The 17,265-nt window shown below is 49.4% G+C and overlaps 8 protein-coding genes across 8 annotated transcripts; 3 read left to right on the top strand and 5 right to left on the bottom strand.

The window, feature by feature from the left end:
* Positions 1–983: 983 nt before the first annotated feature.
* Positions 984–4,306, bottom strand: N7462_007479 (telomere length regulation TEL2 family protein; the record flags this gene model as incomplete). The annotated part of the gene is made up of 6 exons (XM_057079197.1): positions 984–1,464; positions 1,525–2,241; positions 2,300–2,846; positions 2,900–2,986; positions 3,056–3,406; positions 3,463–4,306. 6 exons carry the CDS (start codon positions 4,304–4,306, stop codon positions 984–986), a joined length of 3,027 nt encoding a protein of 1,008 aa, XP_056931867.1.
* A 341-nt stretch (positions 4,307–4,647) lies between these two features.
* Positions 4,648–6,206, top strand: N7462_007478 (NEDD8-activating protein UBA3; the record flags this gene model as incomplete). The annotated part of the gene is made up of 6 exons (XM_057079196.1): positions 4,648–4,682; positions 4,741–4,842; positions 4,895–4,900; positions 4,964–5,043; positions 5,104–5,400; positions 5,455–6,206. The coding sequence occupies 6 exons, from the start codon at positions 4,648–4,650 to the stop codon at positions 6,204–6,206; spliced, it is 1,272 nt and encodes a 423-aa protein (XP_056931866.1).
* A 243-nt stretch (positions 6,207–6,449) lies between these two features.
* On the bottom strand, positions 6,450–7,696 carry N7462_007477 (DNA-directed RNA polymerase core subunit RPC40; the record flags this gene model as incomplete). The annotated part of the gene is made up of 3 exons (XM_057079195.1): positions 6,450–7,427; positions 7,498–7,602; positions 7,652–7,696. The coding sequence occupies 3 exons, from the start codon at positions 7,694–7,696 to the stop codon at positions 6,450–6,452; spliced, it is 1,128 nt and encodes a 375-aa protein (XP_056931865.1).
* Positions 7,697–8,120: 424 nt separating this feature from the next.
* N7462_007476 (NADH-quinone oxidoreductase subunit D) lies at positions 8,121–9,679 on the top strand (the record flags this gene model as incomplete). The annotated part of the gene is made up of 3 exons (XM_057079194.1): positions 8,121–8,786; positions 8,863–9,583; positions 9,642–9,679. The coding sequence occupies 3 exons, from the start codon at positions 8,121–8,123 to the stop codon at positions 9,677–9,679; spliced, it is 1,425 nt and encodes a 474-aa protein (XP_056931864.1).
* Positions 9,680–10,443: 764 nt separating this feature from the next.
* N7462_007475 (ubiquitin-conjugating enzyme E2) lies at positions 10,444–11,202 on the bottom strand (the record flags this gene model as incomplete). Its single annotated transcript, XM_057079193.1, has 4 exons — positions 10,444–10,727; positions 10,780–10,930; positions 11,087–11,098; positions 11,176–11,202. The coding sequence occupies 4 exons, from the start codon at positions 11,200–11,202 to the stop codon at positions 10,444–10,446; spliced, it is 474 nt and encodes a 157-aa protein (XP_056931863.1).
* A 498-nt stretch (positions 11,203–11,700) lies between these two features.
* Positions 11,701–13,040, bottom strand: N7462_007474 (serine/threonine-protein kinase; the record flags this gene model as incomplete). Its single annotated transcript, XM_057079192.1, has 4 exons — positions 11,701–12,470; positions 12,524–12,680; positions 12,737–12,947; positions 12,997–13,040. 4 exons carry the CDS (start codon positions 13,038–13,040, stop codon positions 11,701–11,703), a joined length of 1,182 nt encoding a protein of 393 aa, XP_056931862.1.
* Positions 13,041–14,737: 1,697 nt separating this feature from the next.
* N7462_007473 (uncharacterized protein) lies at positions 14,738–15,127 on the top strand (the record flags this gene model as incomplete). Its single annotated transcript, XM_057079191.1, has 2 exons — positions 14,738–14,882; positions 14,988–15,127. 2 exons carry the CDS (start codon positions 14,738–14,740, stop codon positions 15,125–15,127), a joined length of 285 nt encoding a protein of 94 aa, XP_056931861.1.
* Positions 15,128–15,427: 300 nt separating this feature from the next.
* N7462_007472 (uncharacterized protein) lies at positions 15,428–16,886 on the bottom strand (the record flags this gene model as incomplete). The annotated part of the gene is made up of 3 exons (XM_057079190.1): positions 15,428–15,857; positions 15,965–16,638; positions 16,698–16,886. 3 exons carry the CDS (start codon positions 16,884–16,886, stop codon positions 15,428–15,430), a joined length of 1,293 nt encoding a protein of 430 aa, XP_056931860.1.
* Between the last annotated feature and the right edge of the window lie 379 nt (positions 16,887–17,265).

The following is a 17,265-nucleotide window of genomic DNA, read 5'->3' as shown; positions in this document are numbered from 1 at the left end:
CATTTTTGTCACTATTCAACTAACCGAATGCACAAGGAAGGTAACATCGTCGGAACATTGATTCATCGTGTTATATCCTGGCAATCCACCACGTGTATTGGCAGAATTTGTAGCACTAACCCACACCAGCGAAGCTGCAGAGCACCAAATTTTCAAAATATAGACGTTCCCTGACCCGAAGGTAATTATGTGGCAGGGTACAGGGTCTAGGAAGGACATTGGGCTTCCGATAGCCTAGCGAGGATGTCTGCAACCTCGGAAGCTTTTAGATTTTCTCATATTGCATTGCAATAACGGAGCTAGTTCCCGCGTGTACTTGCGAATAGTGTGGCGGCTATCGCACACGTGTGCCAAGGACTTGCGTTTCTGATATTCTTCACATCGTCGCCTAGCGATATGTCGCGGAATCTTAAATATGTTGGCAATCTACATAATGCCTATCGAAGCACCTAGAGAAGATTCCACTGCACCAACAAAGTTAAACCCCACATAGGCCAATAGGACTTTAATCATAACTCAGCATATGGGACAACGTGCCTGACAGGCATCTCGCTTAGCGACAAAATCCAGAATGTCATACATTCCGAGTTTGGATTCATCTGGCCGGAAAAGATATGAAGGTGTGACGAGACGGGAGTCTTCAAAGTTTTAAATACTATCAATATGTTTAACGTAATATGATGATAATTCATAACAGACCAATAAGTTGAGATTGACAAATTAGACATATTAGATGATGTGGATATTACAGGAAACTTGGTCAAATGTTCTGCATTCCACCTACCTCCTACTGAGCAAAGTATCAAATACCCATTGGCAACGACCTACCCCTGCTTTTGCGTTCCTCATTAGAGTGTCGCTGATATAGAACTGATGTAAGGGAGTGCAACTATCAACAAATAATAGATGTATTCTGGGAGCACGAGAGGCTTCAAAGTTTATTTACAACTTATTTTCCCGGCTACCTGCAAGAATTTCCTTATTCAGTACTTGAATCCTGTGTTGACGCCCATCAATCGGCCCTGATACCGTTCAATAACTTCACCAAGTCGAACCATGACCCCAGCTGCCAAAGTTCGCACCTGCTCTTGTGGATCTGCAGAGGGACCAGTAGCGGCTACTTTACCGCCAGATGGTAGGCGATCAAATACACTAGATGCCCATTCACGTAGCTCCATTACTTGGGTTGCATACTCAGTGACCAGGCGCTCCTCGCCACTTGTCCCAAATGCAATGTTCACATCCACTACTGCCAAGAAGAGATTCAGCAACGCAGCCGTAACCGTTGTCTCGCTAGAAATTGGAGCTGTGTGTAGAGATAGAAGAAGTGATAAAGTTTCATGAGTGAAACCCGCCAGGAAAGGTGAATGGGGGCCTGCCGTAGAGAGGATTAGAGAAAGGGTCTGGAGAAAGAGGGTGAGAATGTGCGGAACGAAGAACGGATTATAAGATGGCGCGGAGGACCTGAGGATTTAAATAATTAGTGAAACTGAGACCACAACTTCGAACAGGCAAGGCACTTACGTGGAAAACTGTATCATCATAATCTCAAATCGGCCTTGGAGAGGGTAGAAGAATCCCTCCGCAAGCACCTTGTAGACATCTTTTACGATATTTTTCTTTCTATCGGCTTCACGTGCCTGTCTTTTCTTCTCCACTTCCATGCGAGATGAAAAAGTGCGCATTTTGAGAACGTTTGGACCAGCTATTTGGTCGGCAGCATTGGCCGCCAGGGGCTGTAGTGAAGTGCGCGACATTTCTCTGGTAAGTGTCGCAATAGGAGATTCATTCGCACCCATGAAGATGGCCTCCAAGGCAGGGGACAGCCGCTTAGATGGGAAAGAAGTATCACCCAGACTTGCGAGGCCTAGTGCCTTGGAATCCTCCTCGCCATTGCCCGCGATCTCGCGTGCACTCAAACCTAGGGCTGTGAGCACCGCAGAACGTTGAACCTGGGAAAGATCACCATCAAAGAATATAGCAGTGAACCACCGACCCATTTTCAGAGGCTGTGAGACTATCAGAGCTATCATACTCTGAAGACGGAGTTCATGGAATTGAGGATGGTTGCTGTCATCTTGAAGGCTCACGAGAATAAGCGCTAGCTCTTCAACCTGTTCAGAAAGCTCGGTTCCAAACCCTATCTTGCGTCGTATCAGAGATGGGCCGGTTGAAATTGCAAGCTGATGAGATTCAACATTCTCATTGTCACGAAGATATTGGATCAGGTCACGGATGTACCTGGCTGCTTGTGAGAACTACTATCTTGCATATATATTTAGAGGAGTGCAAAACTTACACTGGCGGTGTTGGTTTGTTCCGCTGGACCAGCGTAGGATCCTCATCCTCATCTTCTGCATCGTCATCAGGTTTTTCGTATGGGATGAGATCCTCATCTTCTTCGGTTTCTTCACCGCTATCACTGATCTCCTCGATAGCAACTATTTTGCTTGTCTGTGGTGGATTGAAAGCTGCTGTTGGCTTCTCCCTCAAATTAGAGTGAGACTCGTGAAATTGCCGTGACGATGTTTCTTGGGTGTTCTGCAATTCTTTGATGGATTCAAACGGCCCAACTTCATCAACTAATTTGGTAAGAGTAAGATACCAGCGAGCCTCATCACTCTGCATCTCTTCAAGGTCAAACTTCATCGACTTTCCAGGCTCTTCAACGAGGTCAGATATTCCAGTTCCAACGATCATGCCTAAAAGCCGTGCCCTATTTGAAGATGCTGCAAGTCGGTTGGATACTGCATTGAGAAAAGTCCCAGATCGCCCAATATCTTGGACCTGAAGAGGACTATGCCGGTTGAGTTGGCCTGCGGCTAGTAAAATAAGCTGTGCATTGGCTGGAGTTTGTTAGCTTCTCATCGAATAACTATTCGTATCATCTTGAACAAACCGTTCTGTGTAATCCCAGGAGCGTGCTTGATGTAAAATTTATCGGCAAATTGCTCAAGACTGCGAGAGAGCATTGTCTTGAGTGCATCTAGACGCAGTTATTAGCTTAAGTTTTCTTTTCTTTTCTTATATCTTTTTAGTCCTCCGATATTCTTACCAGTAGAATCATGATAAGTGGCGATGAGCGCACGACGAAGCCCCACAGTCTGAATTGAGCCTCCCTGGCCTTTTGACAGCCAGTCCGTAACCTGATGCCTTAAAAGCGGACCGTCGCCGAGAATGGTTGAACACAACGCCGCCACGCCGGGAACAACACTGCCCGTTGTTTCTTCCTGCCCGAATGTGGGAGAAAAGTCATGCGGGAAATAAAGCCTTTGGATGTTGCGGAATATAGCTTCTAGAAGCGAGAGTTGCTCTGACTGTCTCAGATGCTCCATCAATATGCCAAATTGCTTGCTGCTCGACTGGTCGAAGAGCAGGCCTGAATAGAGCTCTCGGGCCAACTGATCTGTAAAAATAGTTAACAAAATATTGGAATATTGGAGGCTCAAGGACAATGCTTACCCGCGTATCCCAAGCTCAACGCTCGCCCTGTCAGGAAGGCGACAGATACCCAATCATTTTTGTTGTTCGCATTTGACTTCAATATTAAATGAGTAATGTTTTTGCCCAGCCACAATGTGAAAAGAGGACCATCTCCAACCCATGAGAATGAAGATACAGTGTCGGAAATATTGGCAATGGCGATTGCTTCTGCTGCAGTTGACAGGATTTTACCGCCGGCAATCAGAGACACGAATTCTCTCCACGCAACTTGTTGCTTAGTTTGGTTCTCATTCAAAAAGATGATATCCCCATATACTCGAGAGATAAAATCGCTTGGTTCCAGCAAAGCAGCGAGAACAGAAAGCAGATCTCGAATGACAAGATGGCTGCTTGATCCTTCAGCCTGGTATCCCATAGCTTGAGAAGTCACGATGAGTGACCTGATCTGGGCCACAAGAGAACCCAGCCCTGCTACACTGCTTAAACAGCGAAGCAGAGCTGCTCGGCATTTTGATGTCTTTGTCCTGCTTTCCTTTGCATTCAATGATGCCCAATGATTTGGGATGCTGGTGCTGACTAAAAGCTGGAGAATTTGAGCCGATGAAGGGCCTGGGACGCGAATGTCGAGATCTTTTGCCCTCCTGGAGGCATTTAATGGATCAAGTGCTGCTAGGACTGCCAAGAGTTCATTTTGATCTGGGTGGGATTGGAGCGAATCTATGATTTGACGAAGAGATATATCTTGGTCTTGGTCGATAGAAGGCCTGACGAGAGCACCTTTGCGGCTCTGGGATTCAATGGGTACCAAGGGGGGATCAGAGCCCCGCTTGACAGTCTTGACAGCGGTCAAGAGGCCATCCATTTTCAGAGTTGCGACATCGAAGAAAGAAAGTTGTGCCTGAGTTGGTTCGTCGGAGGCCTGTATGTCGGTGTGTCACGTGATGAGATGCTTGCCGCCAGCCCACGCCGCATGCTCTCCTCCAACTTCTCAAGCATCATTACGACTTCGCAGACAGGATTGGATAGCTCCGGATCTGAAAAGGGAACATTCTGCTGACCCAGGAAAGACCCCAGATCTTCCTTAATCACGGTTCTATAACATTATTGGCCATTTACCTTCCAAGCGTGGGGCAGGGATCTCTATTGTGAAGCTTGGGCGCTTGATGCCAACGGAGAGCTTGACCTGATTAGATCTTGATCAATATGGGTACAGTCGATGAAAATCTACAGGGCCGATGGTGGGGTTAATGGTCACCGGCACTTTTGTTTCCAACATGCACTCACATGATAATATAGGAAGTACCTTTACAAGGTCCTATCCAAACCGGGCCCTCTCTGCGACGAAGACTGGGTTCCAGGACCGGAGACCATCAAGTCTCTTGAGTCGTCAAAGATCTTGTTAGGTTACTTTCCTAATATATTCTAAATTATCGGCTAACATTGGATGCAGGGTGATGTTCGTTACGTCGCTGAATTCCCATATTTACTCCATAGGATAAGCCCACTGACCTGGATTTAGCGGAGCTGGTGGATTGGGGTGTGAAATCTTGAAGAACCTTGCTCTTTCAGGTTTCAAGGACATTCATGTCATTGACATGGGTAGGCTTTCTTGTCCACCTTTCCGTTTCTCCCCGGCAACTTTCTGAACATGGTTTACAGACACTATTGACATTTCAAACCTTAACCGGCAGTTTCTCTTTCGTCAAGCCGATATAGGCAAGCCTAAAGCAGAAGTTGCTGCTGCTTTTGTGGGAAAGAGAGTGAAAGGTGTTAAGATCACACCCTTCGTCGGAAAGATTCAGGACAAGGACGAGGACTACTACATGCAATTCAAGATCATTATCTGTGGCCTCGATAGTATCGAAGCTCGTCGTTGGATTAACTCGACCCTTATAGGGATGGTTGACCCAGAGGATCCAGAGAGTCTAAAACCCCTTATTGATGGAGGAACTGAAGGTTTGTACCGGTTCTAATAATAGGTACACCGAGATCATCACTAACTGTCAATAGGATTCAAGGGCCAAGCCCGTGTAATTTTGCCCACGCTCTCATCTTGTATAGAGTGTCAACTCGATATGCATGCTCCTCGACCGGCAGTGCCTCTCTGCACAATTGCAACCATCCCTCGTCAGCCCCAGCACTGTATTGAGTGGGCCCACCAGATCGCATGGCAGGAAAAGCGCAAGGATGATTCGTTTGACAGTGACGACATGGACCATATCTCATGGGTATACCATGAAGCATTAGAGCGGGCACAACAGTTCCACATCCACGGCGTGACTTTCCAGATGACCCAGGGTGTGGTCAAAAATATCATTCCCGCGATTGCTTCCACAAATGCTGTGATCGCTGCTTCCACAACCTCCGAGGTGCTGAAGATTGCCACCGGATGTAATCCTTACCTCGAGAACTACATGATGTATGCAGGCGAAGAAGGCGTTTACACCTACACTTTCGAAGCGGAGAAGAAACCTGACTGTCCGGTGTGCGGTAACCTCGCTCGAAAGCTGGACGTCGACCCAAACATGACACTTGGTGATTTCATTGAAAGCCTCGGAGAAAGAGCTGAGGCGCAATTGAAAAAACCCAGCATGCGAACAGAAGAGAAGACCCTCTACCAGCGCTTTCCTCCCCAATTGGAGGAACATACAAGACCCAATCTGCGACTTAAGCTGCGTGAGCTTGTGGATGACGGGGAAGAGATCGCGGTCAGCGATCCAGCATACACCATCGATTTCCGTTACAGGCTGAACTTCAAATGAGAAAAGAGTTTACGATCCCCAGGCGGGACTTGCGGTGACATGACTGAATAGCTTTAGTAGATTGTAGAACTCAAAGACAGCTGCCAGCCTTTTGTCTAACAAGTAATTGTAACATCCGGACTCCGGCCTCGTAAAGCCTAACTTCTGACCGAACTTTTTCATAAATGTACAGCGCAAAAAGATTTCCAACGCCAGTCAAATGCATTATAAATAGGAATCAGCAGGGAAGGTCCATGAATGGCTTTACGCCATCAGGTCGGTCAAACCACGCTTCCAGCGGGCGCACTTCAACTTCAAGACCTTCACGGCTTCCAAGAACAGAACGTCACTCTCGAACTGACCAGTGCTCTCCACGTTGAAGATGAAGTGGTCACGTACACGTCCGAGCTTGACCTTGCCCTGGAACTCCTCGTGGCGCAAGCACTCGCGGCTAACAGTGTCGTTGAATGCATCAACCACAACGGCCTTCTGTTCGCCTGCATGTCCCTCGTATCCGCTCTCCTTGCGGGCGGCCTCCTCGGCAGTCACAGTCTCAAGGCCAATGACGCCCTTGGGGAAACATTTGGAAAACTTCTTAGCGTCTTCGCCAATAATGGGACGCAGAATGTTGATATCGGGCATAAGTCGATAGGAGGCGGTCGCAACGGGCGAGAACTTGGCATGGTCCGCTCCAATACCCTTGATACAATGCAGCTCCATGTCGATTTTCTGGCCGGGACGAAGCTTAGCAATTAGAATATCCGGATTAACAGGCTGGATGGCACCATCGCCGACGAAGAATTGTTCCTGACGACCAACAGGAGCGAACGTGATGTCCTTGGCATAGACGTGAGCGTTGTGGTAAAGCTTGCGCGGGTCGGTTTCGTCATCGGCGGCGTCGGGATTCTTGGTGCACTCAACTTCGAGGTGCATGACAACAGTATTGAAGTCACTGGGACCAGGGGGTGCAGGCCCATCATCGTCCTCCGAAGGCTTCCGGAACCAGTGCATCCAGTTGATTCCTTCCACAGAGCCCTTTAGCGGAATCAGACCCAGGCGGGATGCGAGCACCTCATCTTGAATGACAGAGGTGTTATTGTGGACGAAAACATATTCAATAGCCAGAGTCGGAATCTCAGCCATCAAAATGCGGCGGAAGGCATTGGCGACCGCGGCGTCAAGTCCGATCAGTGAGAACGAGGCTTCGTAAGGGTCATTGCGGTGGTATTCAACTTTGAAACTCTGCCAACCAATTCAAGTGAGTCCAAGGGATCCAGCATTTTTTTTCAATTGGAAAATTTTGAATACTTACGTCCTTGAACTGATCAAGTGCCCAAGCGTGCGATTCTCCGGGCCAATGACCGGGGAAATCTGTCGAGGGGATGTTGGTGACAGTCTCTGCGTTGATACCGATAATCTGGAAATTATTAGCAGGGGAAAATGTTGAAGGCAATATTTCTTCTTACACGGCGGCGCTGCAGCTCCCCTTGCGATGGAACAAGAGGCGCCATAGTGAGCAGGCTGGAGAGAGGTGAAGGTAAAGGTGAAGGTCAACGATTTGCGATAAGAATAATTTCTCGAAGTATTTTCTTGACTGCCTAAGGCAGAAATATGAGCCGTCTATTCCGTGACTGAGAATGCACTGATTAGGTAATTATTGGCCGACTACGGTCCATCTCTAATCCTAAATAGGACTAGCTGTGCATTGGTGTAGGTACATTTTAGTCAGACCCACCGGCCAACCAGCGGTCGCTTGATGACCGGGCAGCTCCTCCACGTGACTAGCCAAAATGGAGCGCGACCTCATCTTTGTCTTCAAACTGCAGGCTTCCCTTCCCGCAGCGAGCCCACTCTCCACCCAGCCATTGAATGCGTCTGGACTGAGGACCAGCCGTCTTTCTTCCTCTTCCTCGAACCTCTCCTCTCAATTCCCTCATGGCCGCCTCCTTCGCCCGCCTCGCGGGCAATGCGCCCAAAAGACTCTGTCTCCGCCCCTCCACTATCCTTAACACATCTGTGCCCCGTTCTCGCTCCATAGCCACTACTGTCTCTCGTCGACAGGCCGAGGCGACCAGCTACCAAGCCACCAGACTGATTCCGACCGACCCGACCTTCACCCACTTTGCCAACAAGGGGTCCCCCGAGGACCCGGAGGCTAGTGCTCTTGAATCCGAAGCCGAAGGCATTGACCGCAAGATCCGTCACTACACTGTCAACTTCGGTCCTCAGCATCCTGCTGCCCACGGTGTGCTCCGATTGATTCTGGAACTCAATGGCGAGGAGATCGTTCGCGCCGATCCTCATGTTGGCCTGCTTCACCGTGGTACCGAGAAGTTGATCGAGTACAAGACCTATATGCAGGCCCTGCCCTACTTTGACCGACTCGACTACGTCTCCATGATGACCAATGAGCAGTGCTTTGCCCTGGCTGTTGAGAAGCTGCTGAATGTTGAGATCCCTGATCGTGCCAAGTGGATCCGAACCTTGTTCGGAGAGCTCACTCGTATCCTGAACCATCTGATGTCTGTCCTCTCCCATGCCATGGACGTTGGCGCTCTGACTCCCTTCCTGTGGGGTTTCGAGGAGCGTGAGAAGCTCATGGTAAGTCGCCGAGCTAACTACATTCCCTCGGAAAACGTGATAGGCAAAAGTTGCTAATGCTTTGTTTGTGTTCCAGGAATTCTACGAGCGTGTTTCCGGTGCCCGTCTTCACGCTGCCTACGTTCGTCCGGGTGGTGTATCCCAGGATATTCCCCTCGGTCTCCTTGACGATATTTATCAGTGGGCCACCCAGTTTGGTGACCGTATCGACGAGACCGAGGAGCTGTTGACAGATAACCGTATCTGGAAGGCCAGAACCCAGGGTGTCGGTGTTGTCAACGCCACTGATGCCTTGAACATGAGTTTCACTGGTGTCATGCTCCGTGGATCCGGTGTCCCGTGGGATATCCGTAAGTCGCAGCCTTATGATGCCTACGACCAGGTGGAGTTCGATGTTCCCGTTGGTGTCAATGGTGACTGCTACGACCGTTACCTGTGCCGTATGGAGGAATTCCGCCAGTCCCTCCGCATCATTCACCAGTGCTTGAACAAGATGCCCGCCGGTCCCGTCCGCGTGGAAGACTACAAGATTTCTCCTCCTCCCCGTGCTGCCATGAAGGAAAACATGGAGGCTCTGATCCACCACTTCCTTCTCTTCACCAAGGGTTACTCTGTGCCCCCAGGTGAGACCTACTCCGCCATTGAGGCCCCCAAGGGTGAGATGGGTGTTTTCCTGGTCAGCGACGGCAGTGAGCGGCCTTACCGCTGCAAGATCCGTGCGCCCGGATTCGCCCATTTGGGTGGCTTTGATCAGGTGTCTCGTGGCCACCTTTTGGCTGATGCCGTTGCCATCATTGGTGAGTGATTATCTTCATTATTCTCGACAGGATATAGCTAATTTTGATCTTTCCTTAGGTACCATGGATCTTGTGTTCGGTGAGGTTGATCGGTAAACGCACGTCTACAACGCAATAATATAAAAATCTGAAAAAAAGGAAGAAGACTTCGAAATGGCCCCCTTTTAGACGGCATCTGTGCCAAGATGCGGGCTAAAAATCAGAGAGGACAGCTCCCATCCTCTCAATGATAAACCATTGGACCCCTCGACTCTAACCCAGGTGTACCAAATTCTCCCATGTTTTCTTCTCATGGCGTTGTTCTATTATGTCTTGTCCTTCTCCTTTGTCTCTTTCTATTCTGCCCCCTTCCTCTCATAAGCCCCTGTGTATAGTGAACATCTGATTCTTCTGAGACATTCTTTTTCGGCTCCAAAATTAGTCTTACGTTCGTAAAACCTCCAATCATAGAAGTAATTATATGTCTATAGAGCCGACTTTGAGATCGCTTTGAGACTTTGCGGCCTCTTAACGAGCCAAATGACAAGCACAGCTTTTGTTTCATACAAAACAATTCAATTGAAGGCTCTCCGTTGCGACATAATTCATCAGGCGCGGACGGCCAATTGGTGTACGACTAATCCTACACATAGAAGTGCGCCTCAAAACCCATCAAAGAAAACTAGTTAAACCGCTGAGAACGCATTTGTACCCCATCCAGCTCCATACCAGGTAAACCCGAAAAGTCATGTCAACATAACGCCAGAACCAATGCAGAGTGAAGGAGAAAGAAAGAGGGAGAAAGGTTGGTAAGACATGCAAGGGCCTAGCCCCCTTCAAATCTTCCCCATCAGCCGTTCAAAATCCCCCTCCGTGTTGCCTCATACATTATCATCCTCGTAGACGAACGGGATATCTCGGATTCGGCGACGATTATATGCAACAAACTCGCTGTCGCCGGGTGGGCGCTCATCTCGAGAGTTTGCGGTCAGCATACTCTGGATGCTCATGCAGACGCTCTCCACGGTCTGCACTGGAGACCACCCCGAGGAGCTTAACAGGTCAAGACAAATGATACCGTTGCTGTAGATATGAGGATGCATAGGGATTGGACGGGGTGTGTCGGAGGAAGAAGGGCACTCGATGAACTGGACCTCGGGAGGTTCTGGAAGCCTTTAGTCCGAGTGACAATAAAGAGATGGGACAACGGATGTTACCAATTGGATATTTACTCCCGAAAGTAAACTTCAGTCGATAGGTCTGGTCTTTGTATATTGGATTGTCATCAAGGACTTTGATATCCATCTGCCATTCCTCGAGATTGTCCGACTTGGCAATGGAGATTCCTGGTGGAACGTGCTCTTGCAGCTGGGGTGCAACATGGAAATGTCAGATCGGAACACGGGAGTTTTGATATCCGAAGGTTTGTGTTCTCCAAATTGCCGAAGTTATAACCAAGTGTGTTGAAATTGAAATATAGCAAATGGGGACTGGGAAAGGACCGGGTAAAGAAGCAGTAAGTACCTTGATGAGTTCCTGTATATTGCGAATCGAGGTGTTAGATAATGATTGTCCCAGAATAGCATTCAAATTGTTCTGCGATGAGCTCTCACCTTGCCTAAACGTCTATTGGCGAACATGTTGTGATTTGTGATCACTTTTGTTCCTGGTCTAAGAGGAGTGACCGCGACAACCAAAAACTTCGAAAGACCAGGATAACTCAAAATGATGCAAGCGATCTTCTCAAACAGGAAAACAGGGTGTATAATGGGTTATGCTTCTTCCGGCGCACCCTCCGCAATAGAGGACCCGAGAGATGCGGTGGGGACGAGAATGAAGGAAGGAGAAGTGGTACAGAAAGCACCGTTGGGTGATGCAACCTGCGGGGAAGATAAGATTGGGCTTCCACTGCACGTGATAACACTGCTCGATCGGCAAAGCATTAAATGAGGGCCACATCAACTGCGACATGATAATTTATTCCGAATGAGAAAAAAATATAGATAGAATTGATGGGCTATGTGCAGGCCGCATTGACTGTGGGGAATCACACGACTATATCCAAAATAAGGGGGGAATTATAGGGCATCAACCGGCATCAAAAGAGGAAGAGAGAGAAAAAAAAGCGATGAAACAAGTTAGGTATGAGTCTTCTCACGAGCCTCACGCTCCATCTTTTCCCGCTCCTCATTTTCCTTGGCCTCGCGCACCTTGGCTAGAACAACTTCTCGGAATATAGCACCACGAGCAACCTTGCTGAGACTGCGCTTCTTCGTAGTAGGAGCGGTGCCATTCTCATCATCTGCGACTGAAGTTCCAGAGGACCCCGCCATATCGACTGCGCTGGGAATATCTTCGCCTTCCTCTTCGTCATGCATCTTAAGTTGTTCAATCCGGTTGGCAAGCTTGACAATCTCGATTCCACGTCTGAGACGAGCACGCGCAATGTAGGCGCGAATCTCGGGCAGCAGATCACGGTCGCTGGCAGATTCACCAGTCAGCCAGTCATGCTTAAGAGCCTCATCAGAGCTGACTCGTTTGCTGGGGTCTGGCTGGAGGAGAGTGAGGATGAAATCTTTGGCATCTTGGGAGACATCCTTCCAGTAACGCTCGTGGAAGATGATGCGGCCCGCGCGACATTCTTCGATCAAGTCGGTCAGATTCTCGGAGCGGAAGGGAGAATAGCCACACAGGAGTGTATAAGTGATCACACCCAACGACCACATGTCGACAGCCTTGCCGTGGCCCTTCTTAAGCATGACCTCGGGAGCGGCATACCCAAAGGAACCCGCCATGCTGGTAAGGACTTCGGAGGGACTCTCCAACATCTTGGCAATGCCAAAGTCTGCCAGAACTAATTCAGAGTCGGCGGCACGTGTGAGATAAAGAAGATTCTCGGGCTTGAGGTCTATCTATGAATTAGCATACCACAATCCTAGGTTGCAAATGTGAGGGTCTGACCTCGATGAACGATATTTCGGTGGTGCAGATAGTTGACAGCGTCAAGCACCTGGCGAATGGTTTGCGACGCATCTTTTTCAGTGAACTTTCCATACTCGCAAATCCGATCGAATAGTTCGCCACCCGTAGCTAGTTGTGTGACAATATAGAATTTGTCCTGGGTTGCCATTAGGCATCCTGTAGCAGAAGCATGGTTTTCTGGAGGACGCTTACCTTGGACTCAAACCAATCCACAAACGAGACAATATGAGGGTGTTTGAGCTTCTGCAACATCTCCAGCTCATCATAGACCATGCTCTCATTTCCACGGACATTTTTCTTCAGGATGATCTTGACTGCGACCTTTTCACCAGTGTTGGACTCTGCTTCGCGAACAATGCCATATGTGCCCGCGCCGAGCGTTCGACCGAACTTATAGAGGGCCCTAGAAAGGGGTCAATGGATGTCAAGTGAGGCAGAGAGAGATAACATACTTCTTCTCGTAGCTCTCTGGCTGCCCAGACAGCTTGTTTAGCATGTTTGCAACTGGAGCGAGTCAGTATGCTTGGCCGTACGGAGTCCAAATTTAAGCGGTAGTCAAAGTGAATGAGATGAAAAGACAGGCAATGTATACGCATTGAGGACCAGACCATCGGAGTAGAGCGTGACCAGCGCGACAATCGCAAGAAGACTGGCCGCGGGCAAGAAGAGCATGCATATAGAACTCGAAAACATTACGACCAAGAATTACACCAAGTAGATTGGAATATTGACATGCGGACCAAGCTGAAACAAGCACAACAAAAGGGAGCAGTCGAGATCCGAGACATCATCGACCTCGGGAGGTGTAGGACAATCGAAATCGAGATCGCAGGAAAGAAAATCGACTCACAACTCATGATGTGGGTGGGAATAGGGCTGCAGCAACCCTAGACCAATTCGAGGCGGTATACGAAAGGGCTTGCTGGGCGGAAGACCCGTCAGGTACCAAGAGTGGGCTGGTCAACCCCGCAACGGAGAGGAGGAAGGCGGCGTCGGCAGCAAGGGAAGCGCGTGACAGACGAGCTTGGGTTGATATAGAGACCGTTGGAGAGATATTCAGAGGAGAGGAGAACTGGGAAGATTTGAAGCGTCAGCAAGGAAAAAAAACAGATCTCAGCCGCCGACCTGGCGGGGACGAGTGGGCTGGCTCTCAGCCCACACAGCCTATCGCAATCGGGGGAGGAGAGGGGGAAATGATACTAGATGAGGAGGGGAGCCAGAACTCCGGAGAGTCGATAAAGAGCCGAGTTGCACCGAAAATAATGAGAACCTGGGAAATCTCCCAAGACCAACAGGGAGGAGAATTGGGGAGAGAAAGAGGAGGGAGGTGATCAGGAGTTCTAGGCGCGCGATAAGGGCGATTTGGGGCCGTAGGGTTTAGTGGGCCCTTGGCGTGCGTGTACCGCGCCATTCACCCCCGGAACGGCTGTGCACCGCCACAGAGCTGAACGGACTCCAGGCGATGTTTGGGGGCCACCCCCTGGATTTGATGGGTGTTCGGATCAATGCGTCGCTTCCATCTTCAATGGGGTCGAAATGAGAGCAAGGCAAGTCAGATCCAAGGAGGAGCAAGCGCCCGAGCGGGAGGGCTTTACAAGCGTCGGAGTATCAAACAAGGGCATCGTTGCCTGAAAACCAACGGTCGGAGAAATTTGACGTCTCTCCTGTTGACCCTTTCAGACCAAGGAAATGATTCCAATGTAAACCCAAGCGCCTTGTCACCGATCTAATGGATGGTGGATGTGATGAAATGCAACGATGTATATACTCTGTACGGCTTTCCCACAGCCCACTTCCAACATAGCGAGGATTTGCCTAAGCTTTTGTAGATCTCGGGATCGGCCTGCTCTGGTTGCGTCTAGACCAGACCCATGGATATCGAACCCAAAGCTCCCTTTCTTTCTGCGCGCCATAGACATTGGAACCATTGGCCAACGGCTGATGGCTGGCGCCGTCATAGTTAATATTGGCCTGGTTCCCCCCCCCCCCCCCCCCCGGATAGTAGATTTGAGTGCATGGCCCCACCGAAACGGCCTGTGTTCCACTGCAGCGTCATATTCTACGCCCTGCACGTCATAGGCTTGTAGGGCCCGACTACAACATACATATAGAGCTGTACGTCAACCCAAAGTCGGGTCCCCCAAACATCTCGATATCTATATTCTCTTCGTCTGGAAACACGTCTTTTTCACCATGTTTCAATTTCTGTTATACCTCGCCCTGCAAGTGCTCCTGTTTGGGGCTTGGGTCTCAGGAACCCTGGATCCATACCAAAAGAAATGTCAAGAAATCATCCTGGATGCCATGGGAGAGACAAAAGTGTCCTATGGATTAAAAAGTAAGCTAACATTCTTATGAATAGAAGCTAGAAGGCTTTCGTTGTGACTTCCTGGCCCCAAAATAGAAATACAGAGAGCTAACAAATCTGGTTACCTCTGCATAGAAAGTCTGACCGGCAAGAAACTCACAGAAGACCAGAACCTCAGCAAGATCCAAGACCAAATGGGTAACCAACTGGGTGGCCTCTTCGGCAAAGGGGGTCTGGGCGAGGGGCTAGGCTCCGCTGTGAGCAAGGGACTCTGAGCATCGACGGGCTTGAAATTTCACTATGAGGATCAGTCCCCACGGCGGCCAGATCGAAGGCCGGAGGGAACAGACCAGCGAAGCGATACGGATACTACCAAGGAAGGAACCCCGAGGGAATATTATGACATGCCTTGTACATTAGCATGACTCAACTAATCACACATGAGAAGACTCGCCACTTTTCGACTTGAACCCTTCAAAAGTAGTCACCATATAAATGCCCAGGTCAACAATGACAAATCCAATATCATGACAATAGCTCAATCGAAAAGACGTCCCTCCCCCAGGACCAGCTCCTCATTGATCCAGATCAAGTTCATTCAAAACCATACTGCAAAACTCTTGGTAGTAGCGGGCACCTTTCCAGGTACTTCGTGGAGACCGCAGTCCGACAGTGTTCCACCCCTCGGATCGGAGGCGCGCAATTCGCTGTTCTTTGGTCTCACTCACCAAGATATTCCCAAATTGATCAACTACCGGATCATGCTCATGTTTGATCTCGGTATTTTGGGTGCTTTTGATTGGGGAAAAACTCCAGAACGAGGCCACACGTTGAATTTTGCGCGCGCGGCGGGAGCGTTGAATCTCAGTAATGTGGTCGGCATGTTCCTGGATCTCGGTAATGTTCGTGGCCACTTGAGACTGGAGAAACCCAACCCCTCGGTTGAATCGTACGATCTGGGCTGCACGGCGGGGAGATATAGCCTCTGTAAGCCCATCAACAGGTCTGCTTTTGTTGCGAGATGACCTTGTGGAAAACGACTCGGTGACGTGATTGTGAGTTGGAACAAGATTTGGTTTCATAGAGAGAGTGTAGGCCGCTTTGGTTTCGACCGATTGATATTCAGGCGACTAGTCGGGATTACTTGCAACGGCAAAGGCGGAGGCCGGGGTCTCGCCATGGCTTCTTTGGAAGTTTCCTTGCGTTCTGGAGTTTTCATCGCACATGAACTCGAGTCCCCGGAAGACTTGTGAATGCGGAGCGGAGAGGGCATAAGGGGATCTTTCTTCACCGGGTCTCTGGTGTCCTTGCAAGCCTTGTCGGGAGAGATCATGACCCGAAAAAGCGGATTCTCCTTTATGGGACTTCTAGGATGATGAACAGGCTGGGTCAAAGAGATCATAAATGGTGTTCGATTCTCCGTCTCATGATCTGAAATAAATGGGTCATCATCCGTGCCAAGAGAGACGTCAATCATCCGTGAGATACTATGAACAAGCTCCTCTGATATGGGAAGCCGACGCTGGACAGTGTCGAACGCAACAAGGCTGCTCCCGGGAGTCTGGGGCGACACCGGCGAGGGTGTTGCAGTAGGGCTTTCATAGCCACTGGGTAGTTTGGGAAGAGGAATAGGAGCAGGCAACGCTGCACTGCAGTCGAGAAAATGATCCAAAGCTAGATAAAGGAATGAGACCTTGTTGCTGGAATAGGGGTGAGCAGCTTGGCCAAGAAACTCGTATGATATGGCGGAATAGAAGCTGAGGAAGACCTGGTAGATTGGATGAATCTGGAATCAAGTAATTAGTCCCGAAGTCTTGCAAGTAGCCGGGCAGGTAGAATACAGACTGGTTTCCTGGCAGAGTTCGAGATCTCTGCAGCACGCAAGGCACATTGCTTGTACTGTCGTTGAAGGTAGAGGTGTTTGACCCCAATTAGCACTCTCTCCCACTCCTCTCGGGTCCGAGGGGGCGGGGGAGTAGAAGGAAAGGTGAAAGATGCCGCGGGGTTCTTGCTTGAAAAGCCTCCCAGCATCATGTATACGCTACCCAGAGGAAGAGGGGAAGAAGGAAGAATAAAGAGTGAAGGATGGTTGGGCAGAGAGAGAGGAAGGACGAGGGAAAGAGATATGTTGAGGCACAGGACTTGTTGTATTTGTGAATGAGAGAAGTGTGGGGATCAAAACATGACTATCGCCCTGAGCTGAACGCGTTCAAATGAGAAATGGATGCACATGTCGCGTTTATCCTCAAATGTTTTCCTCACATGTTAGAGCATTCAAGCCTTACCTATCACAACCCATTTCTATTTACTGCCTATCAGGGGGAATTTGTATGGATTCGGGCGGATCCAAGCTTCATGTTCATGGAGTGAAGGACTCAGCGCCTAGCTAGAGCCGTGTTGGGGTGAATTTTGT

Source organism: Penicillium macrosclerotiorum, assembly GCF_028827735.1.
Source record: "Penicillium macrosclerotiorum strain IBT 26536 chromosome Unknown utg000007l_segment0_segment0, whole genome shotgun sequence".
NCBI lineage: Eukaryota > Fungi > Ascomycota > Eurotiomycetes > Eurotiales > Aspergillaceae > Penicillium > Penicillium macrosclerotiorum.
Note: the sequence above shows the minus strand (reverse complement) of the source record. Positions and strands in the feature narration are given on the sequence as shown.